General features: G+C 38.4%; 1 protein-coding gene across 1 annotated transcript; it reads left to right on the top strand.

The window, feature by feature from the left end:
* The first annotated feature begins 3,297 nt into the window (after positions 1–3,297).
* On the top strand, positions 3,298–5,867 carry LOC128719730 (ikaros family zinc finger protein-like). Its single transcript, XM_053813360.1, has 3 exons — positions 3,298–4,932; positions 5,126–5,257; positions 5,361–5,867. Exons 1-3 carry the CDS (start codon positions 3,298–3,300, stop codon positions 5,865–5,867), a joined length of 2,274 nt encoding a protein of 757 aa, XP_053669335.1.
* The last annotated feature ends 10,766 nt before the right edge of the window (positions 5,868–16,633 follow it).

The raw sequence follows: 16,633 nt of genomic DNA, 5'->3' as shown, positions 1-16,633 counted from the left end.
AATTCATGAAACTTTTAATACACACGCAGTTAACACTAAACACTAATGTTCTATTTAAAATAACAAACGTGGTACTGGTGCAAACGCGACTGGCTCCTTCCTTAGTTTTTGTTTGCTTTTCCTGTTTTTCTATATAAGGGTGAGTTTTTTTTAGCTACACTGGTTTATGCTTAAGATTAAGGTTAGCTTGAAATATATATTTATATGAAATATAAAATATAAACTACTTTTGGGCTATTTAGGTGGATTTCATTGTCCGGATTTTTTAATAGTGTAAAATTTTGTTATCTGCGTTCAATCATGGATGCGTAAAATTTATGAGCACATGCTTCAATCACAATCGATGCCAGACTTTTTGATATAATATAAAGTGATATTTTGATATATATTGTTTTTGGTATAGAGTAATATTGTATTGTATTGCAATATAGTACTAAACGTTATCAAACATATGTCAACAAAAAATCAAAAGAGTAGAAGTAACCTTCTTAGTCTTAGTCTTAACTACTGTGGCTATTTTTCACCATTTAAAAACTCCATGAACTTCATGTCTTGGATACACCCACTTACAAATCAGACCGTGTAGCTGGTCATCTTTACGACGGACTTTCCCTTCCCTTCCCCTTCCCTTCCGGTGGAATCATTTGATATCTGCACTATGTGTGTTTGGTTATATATTTCAGGTATTTTTGTCTTTGTTATCATTTGATGAAACAGATAGATAGTATCCTTGAATTCAACGTTTCTCTTGTTTTGACAGAATTTTAAAGCAATGTGTCGTTATTTTAACTAACTTTTTTTTAACATTATTTTAACAATGTGTCCATAAACTTCAATTGTAAAAAGGAAACAAAAAAAACAAATTTTAAATTGCAAATATTGGAAGCTCTAATCATGAAGCAACTAAGTATCGTGCTTTGCTCTTTAGCCAAGTACACATTTATTAGTCTTTGCTCTTTAGTCAAGTACACATTTATTATGGCATTTATTGTATCTCATCTGGGTCACACTGCAAAGACTAATTGCTGAGGGAGAGAAAAGAGGCAAATAATATGCCCGTTTAGTCACAATACGCCATGTATAACACAATATTGTTCATATTGTTGTAGTTAAATTGAAATGAAGAGAGATATAGAAAGAGAAAGAGAGAGAGAGAGAGACAGAGAGAAAAAAAAAGAATTTAAATCTTTTAATTTGTTTAATAAGAAATAAGAAGTTGATTCCATTATTACTCACTTACTTATTACCCTTGTAAATAATTCCACGTGTTAAATTACTCCCATATGTTTTTTTTTATTTCCACTTGACCTTTATGACACTTAAATATTATCAGAATGGTCGATTACCGTTTTAGTATTAATGTAACAAATTCGTCTTACTCAGGACTGGTAATCAGGACAGGTAATGAAATGCAAAGAATGTCGAAAATGAAGCGAAAATTACATCCGACAGGATCAATTTTACATGACTCTGACACATAAATCGATCTGTATCTCTATGATGGCTGGTTATGCGGCTATCAGCAAATTAAAACTTTTTATCTTTTTTAACCTAACAAGACAAACAACCAGCTTTACCTGATTTGTTCGGTATTGTATTCTCGTTAAGGCAATTATTGCCATCGTAAAATATGCAAGGAACTCCTAATGAGAATCCCCTGTAATTCATCACAAATACGAGTATTTAAACGGGTGACTAAAGAGGCGGCCCTGTGGCATGATGGTAGCGGAACACACGCTACGAACACGAACGGACCGGACTAAAATCTCATCCGGACCAATCCCCCGTAGCAAGGACTGGCTATCCGGCTACGTGATAAAATAAGTTTAGTAAGCCAGAAAAGGCAGGCATGACCTAGTAGGTCGTTACGCCAAGAGAGCGAGAGAGAGTATAAAAATGTTAAAAATAAACAAAATTTAAACAAGATACGGAGAATAACGAAAAAATTATCAAAGAACCATCTGATTATTTTTGTGAAACATCTATACAAAGTGATGGATAAGTGGCAGGAAGTTATTGATTAGTACGTCGGTCAGTATATTGTGCAACCAATATATGGTGGCATAAGTTTGCAATAGTTTTTCCTGTCATGTTATTCTATATCCGCATCCTACCAACAGCTTGTAGTCAATTCCTAACCATATTTTTGGGATTCATTAATGATTCGGTTGCAGATACTTCAGATTAGGTTTAGCAATATTTTTAACTCACGCAAGTTTCTATTCCAGTCTGTACAATATGTTTTATGAAACTAAGCGATGCCGAAAATGTCTAGCTTTTATTCTGAAGGTCTAACAATGCTCCACCTAATTTTGTCTGACGAAGTCTGTTTTTGGACCATATGACCTATGGCCAATGGCAAGACTTTATTTTTCCATTTAACCGAAAAGTCCGTTCTTGTTACGAGGAAATGGCCTTGGTGGGATTTTTTATCGGTCTTTTCGGGTCTTGAAACATCGCCGCCGATACTACCGGGTCACTCCAAAATTCTTTAAAACTATATTAGATGATTTGCTAAGGCACACGTATGTATTATGCGTACTTTTTTAAAATAAACAAACACTGTGTCATGTCGAAAGAAGAGAAATAATGTAATGATACTATGGTGTCTATGGTGTAAATTGAAATCCTGTTTATCTGTAGACAATGTATAAATTCAAGTTATTAGATAATCTTCGTTTACATATCATCTGAAAAAAATAGTTATTTTCAATGCTCTTGATTTAATTTATTTATTTAACTAATTTGTTTTTAAACTGTGCTCCTGAGAGCCCACAAAGTGATTTTTAATTATATGTGAACCCTTATCCTTCTATGGCTTCACAATCATGATTCACTGAACCAAATTGAACTATATAGTTTATTCAGCATATAGATAAGTACCAACCAAGAGATGCATGTAAACAAATCTTGATAGTTTCCGGATTTATTAAATTTGATTAACAGCTATACAGTATTTTAGAAATTAAAGAATAAATTGATCGCAAAACGGGTATTTAAAATCTAAGCTAAAAATTCACACAAACAAACGAAATTTAACATAATCGAAATGTTATTGTTTTCTTTCAGGAGCAGTACGGATCATTCGCCTAAATTAAGTACAAATTTTATTGCCAAAACCACTGCAGGCTAGGCTGAGTTGTATATAAAGATAAAAAGTATTGTAGCATTGCGCTTGCTGCCGTTCTCGTCTCCCAGCTGCCCCATAAACGCCACAAAACGAAACGTTCCACGAACAAACGGCGTCGGAGTGTCCGTGGACAAACCCGAACGCCGTGTCCGATTTCGATAGTACCGATGTCCACTAGTGAGCCGGACTCGGCTGGATCCTCTTCACATGGACTAAGAAGGCGTACAACTCACGGTTTACTGAAGCACACGGAAGCGGCAGCTACTTCCACAGCCTCTGCCTCCGAAGCAGAAGCAGCAGTAGCCGCGTTGGCTTCAATGATGGAACCACCAGCCAGTATCATCATGAAAGCCGCTGCAGCAGCGGCGGCGGCTGCTGCTAAGGTTGCCGCCGGATCTGTTACTACCAAAGAGGAGCCTGACTGTGGGGAAATGAATGATCGTGTCGCCTCCTCGGTGGATTCGAGTATGGATAGCAGCGCGCTTGCTAGCTGCCTTTCAAGTACAATCTCGTCCTTACGTGGTGCTAGTAATATTGGCACAGGAAACGGCGGTGGAGGTGGAAACATTAGTGGAGGTGATGATAATTTGTCGGATAATTCTGAATCTACCTCTGGAGCCACGACAACTACGACAACGTCGAGTGTGGCTGCAGCTCAACTGCTGGAAAACCTCAAACACAATTTAAACCATCATAGCCACAATAACAACAACACGAGTGCGATCAACAACAACAATCCACTTCACGCTAACAATAACAACAATGGCAACCGAAAGCTCTTTGAATGCGATGTCTGCAATATGAAGTTCTCCAACGGAGCGAACATGCGTCGACACAAGATGCGCCACACAGGTGTGAAGCCGTATGAATGCCGAGTCTGTCAAAAGCGATTCTTCCGCAAGGATCACCTGGCGGAGCACTTTACGACGCATACAAAAACGCTACCTTACCACTGCCCAATCTGTAATCGGGGTTTCCAGCGACAGATTGCGATGCGTGCACATTTTCAAAACGAACACGTGGGCCAGCATGATCTTGTAAAGACATGTCCATTATGTAGCTACCGTGCAGGTACAATGAAATCGTTACGGGTGCACTTCTTCAATCGACACGGCATCGATTTGGATAATCCGGGACCAGGGACACCATCGTCACTGTTGCTTGCCCTTGATCAACACAATCCGGCTAACTTGTTACCGGCGGCCTTGGCAGCTATGAACGCAGTCAATGCCTCATTTGGTGATGGAGGTGCGGCAGCTGCGGCTGCTGCAGCAGCTGCCGATACGATGCAACGATCGATAGATAACGGCACACCGCCAATGCACTTTCTTACACCTCACGTTGAGATCTCGATGGACAATGCGGATGATGACAACAGCCTACCACTCAACTGTAGCCGCGATGGATCCGCCAGTGTTGGAGGTTCTGTCGGAAGTCAGCAAGAGTTACAGCAAGGAAATCGATCGCATAACGGGACACCTATGCTACATTCAAACGGTCCCAGCCCTGGCAGCAATAATGATCGCAGCACACCGACAACGTCGTCCTCATCCGCAACGATCTCGTCTGCACTGGACATTCAAGCAATTGTGCGACCCTCTAACGGTGCGACACCAACTGTCGCATCATCTGGATCTCCGGCCGGTTCACCCCATTCGGCAGACTCGAATGCTCCTTCCAGTTCCCAATCTTCGTCCTCATCGACGACTACCACGATGCTTCCGACACTAGTACAAAGCTCAAGGCATATTATTTTTGATAACCCTATTACACCATCGATTAGCTTAATACCTATAAAACAGGTAAGTCAAAACGGCCATCCATAATGATATGTGAGTAGCCATCTGTTTGCGTTTATCTCTTTCTAATGTGTTTGAGCGTTTATGCTAATATACGAATAGTTGTACGTCGAAGATAATCTTATGCTTGAGCGATTCAATAACACGTTTAAGATGTCTTATTCAGGATATGGTATTGTATTATTTGATACTTTAGGAACCAACAACGAACGATGAGTACAACGATATTAAACCCCGAAGCAGTAGTAGCACAGAACCACCAACCTCAAACATCAGTAATTCAACGGAATGTGTTACCCCTTCGTCTAGTTTGACTTCGCTGATCAAGGTAAAGGGTTGTACTGCTGTCCCAGGGAGTTAAATTGGACGATTTATGTCTGCCTGTTTGTGTTACTTTTTATACAATATAAAACAAAAAATGCTCATTGCAGGTATCGCCATTGAAGTCATTGCTGCGAGAAGACCTGAAACGAAGAATCTCGGCACGTGCAACAACCCGCGCCACTCGTAACGGAATGTTAGCTAATAATTCGCCTATTCCGGCCAGCAGTCCCATTCCGAACAGTTCAAACGTTTTTACACCCGGTGCTACTCAGGAGAGTGGCAATGGAAGCAACAGTTCAAGCAGTTCCAGCAGCAGCTCCAGCAGCAGCTCCAGTAGCAGTAGCAGTACGGCTGCCATTGCTGTCGCAACTACCTCAAATGGTACCATCACCTCCACCGGACAGGAAACTGACCTGCTACTATCTCTCACATCGAAGGCGAAGCGAAACTTACAGTGTCTATTCTGTGGCATCGAGTTCCCAGATCAGACTCTATACTTCCTGCACAAGGGATGCCACAGCGAAAGCAATCCATGGAAGTGTAATATCTGTGGCGAGCAAATGAACAACGTGTACGAGTTCAACTCACATTTGCTCAGTAAAAGTCATCAATGATGTTAAGCGAGGGAAAGGGAAACAGTTTACTGGTGATGTTTCTCTTTTTCTGATCGCTTACTAAACATTCGATACTCGTAAATCCCACAAACCGCCGAACACTGTCGAGGGCTACCTTGTATAAGAAACCTTGGTCATGGCTTCCCATCCAAGATCCAAGGCTAGATTCGTTTTGCAGATTTGCAAAACAGATGGTAAGACATCGTTAGGATGTACTACAATTGCAAAAAAAAAAACACAATTCGTCCAAGGTATCGTTGTGTGTTGTACCTTTAGTAGTGCCGTGCTACGCAGAATACGGCGGTGTGACTGCATACTGCAGCCCACACTCCTTCAGGTTTCAGAGCGATAAAAGCAATAGACAAACGAACCAATAGTAGAACGAAACACGTGCCTACAATACCTACACGTGGTGACAAGGAGAATCGACTCTGTTGTCGTTGTTGTGGTAGGTAAGTTCCGGCAAATTTACAGTCCGTCCAGTAGACTTTAAAGCGAAGTATAAGCAAGTAGTAACACGTCGCAATTTGAGCACTGTCCATGGTGTGCAGCATGAGTGTTAAGTGAAGAACTAGAAACAACTGGCTAGGAACCACAGCTAGGAAACTGATGAAGCAATAGCTGAGTGGAAGCCACCAAGGATTTATGATTTTCTTATTCGAAGTAGCATCGCACAGCGACGCGTCTGTGAAACATACAGATTATAGCCAAAGCACAAACTATGTGAAGCAGGAAAAGAAAAGCAACTGGAGAGAAAAGTATATAAACGTTAGAGACGTTCATGATCCGTTGTGTTTGCCTGCGCCGCAACGCTATCGGTTTTGTAGTTGTTACTCGCACAACACTGCAGTTGGTTTTGCAGCATCACCCATTTTGTAAACATCGAAATTGTAATCGAGTCGCAATCATAGTCAGCTCATTTGTTATTGGGAAAGTTTGCAACACCAGTAAGCCAACTGCAGTGGTTGGTGGTTTACAGGTTTCAGGGCTTTCAATATGCATCTCACATTATTCCAGAATGCATCCAAACATTAAACTGTTCAAGTCGGTGAAGGGAAGGGGCTACGAAGGGTTACAAAATAGTATTCTTCGCTATAATTCGTAAGACCGCAAAGATGGAAACGAAAAGATCCATAGTTGGTCAGATTAAGAGCTGAACAGCAATGATCTGAACACAAGAAACCACCATTTGTGTGCTTCAGTACCACCGTTGCGCAACCGATTTCACTGTAAATGAGAAAAACACACAAAGTCTACCTTTAGTAATATAATATAATATTTGAGATTTAGCTGCACTTGGCATAATGACTTTTGGTTTGATTTTGTTTGGCCAAGAAGCTAGGAATAGATCTACAATATGTAAATGATTTTGTTTGTTATTTGATTTTGTTAATTTCTTCGTGTTCCACAATCCCAATTACCTTACATCGGCACGCCTACATCATAACAGCTAGAGAAACAAAACATTCAACACGATTCAATACTATGCAAGAAAAATTCTCCTACTGCTTTGGATAAAGATTCTCTGATTGATATCTTCGAAGTGTTTGTCTAACGAGTGATTTCTTGTGGGTTTACCTACACATATATACTTTTCTTTTCATCACATATGCCTATATGTGAATGTGTTTATTGGCATGTGTGTATTATGGAATGTAATGTTTGCTGTTTTTTCGTTTCTAAAATCCTCATATAAGTTGGTTTGTGTGTTTTGCTTTTCGTTCTTTCATTGCCCCTTGATCAGCTTTATTTTGTGTTAGAATTAATTTTACCTGCTTGTTTCATGTAAAAAAGTACTTTTACTGCTATATCAATAAGCTCCGGGAGGAATAAGATAGCATAGTTTCCTGTATTTCCCAGATTTTGGAATTGGTTGGTTTTTTATTAGTTCAACGACCTCTTCCATGTTGTGAGAGGAATTACGATAGGTACAGTGTTGACATAAAATAAATTTGTTCAAATTTTAAGGTAGGAGCGCGTTGTTATACTAGCTAAAAGTTACGAAGGATGTAAACAACTGGACAGGACAAAAATACAATTATATTTATACAAATTCTCGTTGTTGTTGTTATCGAAACGTTCGAATCGAGGAAGAAAATTTGGAAATAGATGTAAATCAAGGCACAATTGTTTCACTTCCTAAACAACTCGAATTGCGAGTCAAACTGGTTCAGATCTGGCATAATTTATCCCCTAACTCTAATTAGTTACGTTTTAACAAAATATTAGGCCCAAGTTACACCATTCACAGGAAGGAAATTTCGAAAAACATGTCGCAGCACATATGACTCCCAGTTCAATGAATTATTACGAAGTTTATTGAAGTTTGCTTTTGTCACTTCTATAATAGATAGTTCCACACATACAGTTTACATGGTTGCTAAATAAAAAATCCATTTTGTTTATTTGCATAAATTTTATTTATGTTAAAAGACCTGTCAAAATCCACTTTTTTCAAACCTTTCATTATGGATGTGGTGTGACAAACATATTTGATTGCTCATATACGTTTACAGAAGTGTAACAGTTCACCTTACAATAACACACGAAACTTCTTAAGAACTTAGATATCTAATCAATTGTATCGACAGGATTACTAAATTACAAAATTTTGCCACAGTCTAAGGCAACTGAAAAAAGTACAACAATCTCAGAATAAAGAGAAAGAAATTTAGAGAGAAGCGATGAGTATTTTGCTATCATTGAAAAAAAAACAAATGCAGCAAATGCAACAACTTTAGCTTACCTATCAGTACCTAACACAGTAAATTAATGCATACTATAGAAATCATGGCATAAAATTACAAAAACATTTTCTAACATATTTTATAGATGTTTTGAATAATGGGAACATAATTGACTATCCCACAGTTCAATCCATGGTGAAAAGAAAAGTTAAATTAGTTGGGTGTACAGGGACAATGAAACAGCAGCAGCATAGAAAATGTAAAAACACAACAAAGTTGTATTTTGAATTTTGAAAATTTGAAATGAAGAAAATACAAGGCGTTGAAAAATCTGGGCGTGTCAACCAGATAAAAGGACTCTCATGGGATAACTGGACCGTTCAAACCAAGGGCATTCATTTATCACACACATCTTGTTCAAAAATCTCTTTCCTAAATATTCTGGTTTCCTCTAAGTGGTTTACCAAAAAATGCATAGTATCTAAACCAAGGCTAGACTTGTACTTTTACGTGTGCTACTTACAAAATTAAGGAAAATAAACGAACAAAACATAGATAAACTAGATCAAACAAAGTTTGGTATGTATTGGCAAGCAGACCATACCGCATACGCATGTACCCAAAACAAGCATAATGAATGCGCTTGTACCCATTGCAACCAGTTCCAAATGTGTACAACTTGGAATGTTCATGTTACAAATATTCATTCTAAACTATGATAATTGACCAGTTATAACGATTACATTCGTCTTCTTATCGCTTGATATTAACGAAAAGAAATTCAACTCACGTTAAAATTTATATCTTTACAAATGCTACACAAAATTCTGATCTAAATGGCAATGTAACTTTGCAAAATATTTAAAATTTAACAATACACAGTTAATGATTGGCAAGTTTACGACGAATGAAAACATGTTTCGTACGCACTTCTTTCTTCCATCTCACAGAACCATGCATAGCAGCGGCATCCCGTGTCGAGTTCATCTTATATTATGGGCACTTTATAAATTCTGTCACTACAAAAGTTCAAGCATCCATTGAAATTCCAACAATTTGAAATGTTTTCAAATGACGAATATGTAAATAACACTTACTACGTTGCACATGTGTGCATCATGCACTGCAATTAAATTTAACGGTAATGTTTATAGATCAAAACAATAAATAGTTACCGCTGTGCACCGAGCTGTTAGTAATGTTTAAGGCATATAGCTTCTTCTGATCATCAAAAGTTATGAATTGCTGAACTGATTATGGATGTAGCAATGAAAGAACACAAAGTGTAAGATGAGTACAAAGCAAATAAAAAATGTGTGTCTAAAGATTCCCTCAACAATCCAGCGTATGGCGTGCGTTTGTAAAACAAAAATTTACACTAGTTTGAATGAATCATCCCTCGCTTTCAATACATACTGAAACTATTCTAGTTTCAGTAATCTTCATTGATGAATGGTACGAAAAAAGTCGACAGTCACACACTTCAACAAAAGTTTACCAATTGATAAGCATCCAAAAGTCAAATTTCACAATTCACCAGTATAGAGTCAACTCCAAACATATAGCTCTTCAATAGATAACAACTTTCCAATACAACGGATATTAAAACAAAACAATAGATAACGCAAATTAGTCAAAATAAAAAGGGTGCCTTTGAATGAAAACATGTATAAATAGTGAAAAACTTAATGGAAGACGGTTATGTCTAACCCATACAAAAAAAATTATCAAGCCAGCAACAACTTGCCTCAACAAATACCTGGTTGACTAAAAAAATAGGATTTAGTGTATAACGTCAAATCTAATAAAAAAAACTGAACATGCAACATGAGCCAATAGCCATCAGCCCAACAATAGAATAGGAAAACTAAAATGTTTAAACATAACTACCTTGATACAGAGTAAGTTTATCAAATAGATTGTATCAAAATTAAACAGGCAAAATGGGATTAATGTGCAAGCTAAGACAAAAAATGACACAAAGAGCTAATTATAGTCAAAGAAATGGTGGGTTATGATGGAAAAGAAATGTAAGTAAGATGTACTGTTGATAATGAAAACAAAAAAGTAGATAGACAAGAATATATTTCGAATTGAAAATTAAACACACATAAACCAAACTCGCAGGCAGAACAAATTTAAGAAATGCATTAGTCTACCTTATAAGCGAAACAAATGGTTTTTCAATTGTAGCGCAAACGTTGCACAGTAAGTGCATGTTGACAAATTGGACAGGAAAAAAAAACCTATGTATTGTAGCTTAGTATAGAAATAAGGAAACGGCGTGAGAAAGGCATGAATGCTTGTGTGATACAACATGTACCAGGAATTATAGGTGAACGAAACTAAATACAATGGATGTGGCAAACGAGAAGCATATAAGGTCAAGTAAGCGTAGCAAATTTTTAACACAAATTCAGGCCTTATGACAAAACATAAAAAATGCAGCGTACAAACACATAAAACATAGCTTTCCAAAGTTCTACAAAACCTGCAAACTAGTACCACAGTACAATTGGAGAAAAATACATGCGTTTGCGTACCACCATTGTATGTATCCATCGGAAACTTAAAAATGAAATCAAATATCTCATGCCAATATACCTCGAGACATAGCAAAGAAAGCATACGCACCAGTAAGCATACTAATGTGAAGCAAGAATAAACAGGAAGAGAACCGAAAGTGAGAAAACCTAAACAGGATCAAACAACCTTTTACGCAGGACACAGGACAGCGAAACAAAAAGATTACAATAATAATCTGACAATTTGTTTTACCAATTACTAATTACACCTATATTTTCCAGTACATTTCTCCGACACACAAATGTTCACACGAGCCAGCAGCAAGGAAAACCAACACACATAAAAGATCTTAAAAAGACCTTTGAAGTTTTCGTTTTATTATCTGGCAGCATTGCCTAAAAAAAAAGAATTGAATTGGAATACGAAACAAAACAACAAATGCATATTTTACAAAAGAAAAAACAACCAACCTTTTCTTAGGTGTACAATAACACAAGCAAAATGCAGACAAATAACAACAAACACAAACGTAACCCAAACATTCCGTCTTAATGTGATTCACGGAGGATGTTGTGCATAGGTTGTAATGTGTGCTATTGTTTTCTATAATAATTATTAGATTTATTATAAATTCAATGGTTTGTTTCCAGTAAGGAATGCACGAGGTAACACGTGAAAATGCATTGTTACTGTTTAGTTTCTACATTACTGTGCATGCTGCAAACAACCACATGAATTGTTGTCCACATTTAATGTGCATACTATTCAGTTGTTCCTTTTTTGCCTTCATTACAAATGTAATTGCAGGATGTACTACATACAACGACTTAACGGGAATGTGATGCATATATAATGTAAAGATTGTGTTTGTTTGTTTCCTTTTTTTGGTTTTGTAAATTTTTTTGGCTTTGCTGTTCTTGTCTATGGTTTGCAAAAAAAAAACACAAAAGCACTGCTGTATTAAAATTATTTTTTTTTGAATGTATTGTTTTTATTGTTAAAACTTAATACTTTATACTGTGATTTGTTTGTTCATACTAGATCAATTTCACAAGAAATATATACGTGTTCATTTTTTTTTTTAGTGTGAATTGTTTAGTTAAGCAAATTGACAGTACTGTCGCCTGTGGGTCGGTCGGTTTCACAAATAAAGAGCAAAGTCAAGTATTTTTGTTTCGCGCGTAAAGACAAAACATGAAGCTGGGACTGGAAAACTGGAAAGTAGAACAAGCTAGAAAGTGATAAGGAAATTTGAAAACATAATACAGAATGCTAGATACGTTGTGTGTGTGTGTTTTTTTAATACCGTAAGCATAAAGTAAATTCTTAGCGAACATAAAGGTACCTAATTGAAAGCTAGCTGAAACGAGTAAAAGCAAAACACAAAAACCGATATATTTACAAATTACAACCAAACCCACACACTATTGCTCTTCGTTCAATGAGGTAATAGAGGAGATAATTTTGACTATAAACCGCAAATTTCTTATAGGGAGTTAAGGCAACATGTAAACAAATGTTATGCTTCAGAACAGCATTAACCTACCTCAAGAGGTTATGCAGTGAGACAAACAATTTCGAATTCTATTCTACACCATTCTCAAGTACACACATGCATCCATAAACACGTTATATAAACATATAATAATGTGACTAGTAAATACAAAAACATCGTCGTTTATACATTCACTGCATGGAAATACTAAGAATCGAATATGATTACTATAAGACGATGGTGATGGTTAAAAAAAAGTAACGAATGAATTGTGAATTCAGAAACAGAATGGTAATACAAAACTACAATTATATTGACTTATTAAAATAATATTAATGATATTTTCAACACCTACAATAAATAACGGTTTTTCAAACGAATATTCATTGGTTAAATTGATGAAAGAATACCTGCTCTGCAGTCTGTGCCCGAGTATGCCATTATCGTTTGATGACCTACTGCCGGCCACTTGTACAACTTGAGTTCATACAGCGAAAGGTTCCTAGCTTCGTCCTGCGCTCCTGAGATTATTTTCTCGATTATCGCATCACATGTTTGTTACTAGGACTTTTGTCCCTCAAGGAAAGGGTGCTAAATGTCAGGCAATTGTTCGTGACGGAATTATTGATTGGTCACGTTGAGTCTTCTGCGCTACTCGCGGTCATTAACATTGACGTACCTGTCTGTGCCTTACGAGCACGGTCCTTAAGGGCGATGGATGATCAACGCACAGCGTTTATATCTTCCAAGCTGTTCCTGCTCATATGCCAAAACCCAAACGATGTTTGTGATAAATTCGAGTCGGGCATGTCAAACACGTTATTTGTTAATAACACAGCAAATGTCCTGTGTGCTTCGTTCTCTGAGCTATTAACTGTATCAATGCTTGTATTTGCTGTGCGCTATCGAGTGGGCCTTGCGGTTCGTTGAACAATCAACTAATTCTTCTTCTTCTTTATCGGCACAACAACCTTAAGAGTTCTAGAACTGCCATTTCTGGCTTTCTTTGACTTTATATACCCATAATTGGATAGTCAATTCTTTCGAATAGAGGATTAGCCGGCACTGTATTGCTGCTGGGTTAAATCGGTAATTGTATATGCCTGTGATATCTGGGCTCTAGCCGGTATCACCGCACTTTAACGAATAGTTATTATTCAAAAAAGTTCACGCAAATAGCATTTAGATCACTGATTCGACATTCTAAAGTCTCGACACCTCCCTACCCTATCCGTTGTACAATGTTGTACGTTGCGAATTGCAGATGTTAAACCACACCTCTCACATGCGCAAGCTATTTTCATTGCTAAGATTCTCCTCAACAATGTTGATGCCCCAATTGTAGCATCTTCATTAAACCTATACGGTCCTATATTGTCATCTCAGATCACGTCCGCCTCTGCTCACTCCAGCCCGCGTTACTACTTATGGCCAAAATGATCCATTTCTGTAATCGAAACCGATCGATTCAACACCGTAATACCTTTATAATTGCTGCACACCGGCTTATCTCCCTTATATGGGATAGATGATACCAAGACTCCATTCACAAGGCATAGATTCACTATCCCATATCTCAGTAATAATTTGATTAATTTAATTTTCTAGTGCTGCATCTCCATTTTTGATTAGTCCGGCTACTATTCCATCGGTGCCGGGTGCCTGGTGCCTTGTTATTCTTGCGCCCTTTTGGGGTTTTGTCAATGCTAGGTGGCAGTAGCATGATATCATCTGCTAGTGGAGCCTCTAGTAACTCGTTGAGCTGAACGTTTAAAAAATCATCAAAATAGTTAGCCCATCGCGAGCGGATCTCTGGCTGGTAACTGACCAGATTTCCGTCCTTATTTCGACAACAGGTCACCTGAGATCTGAAGTTGTTTCGGTGACCTGCTATCTCTTGGTAAAACTTTCTTCCGGGTTCGTAACGCAATCTGATTTCTTGAAGTTCCCGCATCTGCTGTTCCTCCCAGAGTTGTTTCTTGGTGCGGCGAACTTTTTTTCTCTTCCCATCTGAGCCGTGTATATTCATCTGCGCATGCCCGCGTTCTATGCCGTTGCTGCATTGCTCGGTAAGCGCAGTTCTTACGTTCGGTCACTTGTCTACATTCTTCGTTGAACCAGCCAGATCAGGCGTTGCTCCAACGTGGTGGGATAGTGGCATTGGCACAGTTGATGATATTCGTTTTTAAAGCGTTCCACTTTTCTCTCGTAGTTGAGTATGCATTTTCTAGTAGCAGAACCTTATGGCTGTTGCGAAAACCTGTTGGACATTGCTGTCCTTTAGAGAGTACGTGTTGAGTCGGGCCTGCGTGTTTACTTCACCCTAATCGGCGCGGGGGCGAGCGTTCTGCAACGTATCACAAGGCCAACCAAATAGTGATCGGAATCGTTGTTGGTACCTCGATATGTTCTGACGTGTAACAGTCCTGGATTGTCTTCGGCGGCTTATTAACACGTGGTCAATCTGATTGCTGGTGGCTCCATCCGGGGATACCCACATGAATTTGTGGATATCCCGATGTGCAAATTTTGTACTTCCAACAACCAGATTGCTTGCTGCTGCAAACAGGACCAATGGACTACCATTGTCATTACTGTGCTAATGTCGACTGTGACTACCAATGTATTGGCGGTACATTGGTTCCTTACTGATTTTAGCATTGAAGACACCCAGGATGATTTTAAGGTCATGCCTGGAATACTGGTCAATGGTTTTAGTGAGGTGACTGTAATCAGGTCCTTCCCTTCTTCGTCCTTGTCTTTGGTATGGGCGTGAACGTTAATGAGGCTGATGTTGAAGAATCTGCCTCGTATACGCAGGGTGCATAGACGGTCGTCAATAGACCTACGGCGAAACCGAACATGTGGTGGCGGTCATGGCAGCTATAGTAGCCCACACCGTTCCCTGACCACCGTATTTCTTGTAGAGCTACGAGATCCATATTGAGGGTGGCTAGGGCGTCATTCAGTGGTTTCAAGGCTCCGGCTTTATACTGAGTGCGTACGTACCATGAGCCCATAAAAATCGCAGCCTGGGGGCGTAGGTGGGTCGTATACCGTTGAGTCCGTTTCGATTCTTATTCCTTAAGCTTTCCGTAGTCACTGTGTTACTTGAGGCAGGGTGACTGGCCCTGCGCTCAAGCCCCCAAGTACCTCTGGAGGATCTCTTGACAGCTTAGTTTAGCGTCTTGTTGTCCCTCCGACGTACAGGTAGCCCAGAGAATTGGACTACCCACCCTCCACCTGTTTTGTCATGTGCCACCAACCGTCCAAGGGGTTGTGACTAGCCCGTGTATCCCAGCTTGGGTATGCGGTGACACATGTTACCACTCTGCACGACGAGGATGCGACAGAATAGGAGTTGAGTAGGCGAGCCTATGAGACCTTCGAGAGGCTTTCGAGAGATTCGAGAGATACTACACCATTACAGTGCAGAAAGTAGAATCATATTAATTATTCCTACTCCTAGGAAAATATTCCACAACGATAATTAACTATTATTTTTAATACATATAAATGTTTTTAATGTTAACCATTGAATTTTATCTTAAAATATTGCACGTACAAAACTCTAGGGCCTATTCTCAGTGGATATCGCTTAGCTGGCGCCCGCAATTGCCCATATAATTGATCTTCTATTGTACACCTTTTTTTCAAGCATGTGATGGGTTTTAAGTCTATTTACATAAATTAAAATATTGAAAACCTATTCAAAACCGAGTATCTGCTGATCTATGCATATGAGTACCGCGTACCTCGTGTACCACCTGTATTATGTTTGCGTGTGTCAAATTAGACTGCCACTGAACTGCAATTTGTTTACCAACATTCGCTACCAGCTAAAAACTGCGTTAATTTAATAAAATATAAAGCTAAATTTATTATTGGACACGATTTAAATTAATATTTCGAAACTAGTAAAGTACAAAGAATTGCTCAAACACACATTCTGTACTCGTGGAACAGCTCATAATGTAAGTTATTTATGGGTGATTATCGTTTTGATGATCGCTTTCGTTAACACCATAATCTTTTTCTTCACATAAAATAGGACGGAT

This window comes from Anopheles marshallii, chromosome 2 (genome assembly GCF_943734725.1).
Source record: "Anopheles marshallii chromosome 2, idAnoMarsDA_429_01, whole genome shotgun sequence".
Taxonomy (NCBI): domain Eukaryota; kingdom Metazoa; phylum Arthropoda; class Insecta; order Diptera; family Culicidae; genus Anopheles; species Anopheles marshallii.
Note: the sequence above shows the minus strand (reverse complement) of the source record. Positions and strands in the feature narration are given on the sequence as shown.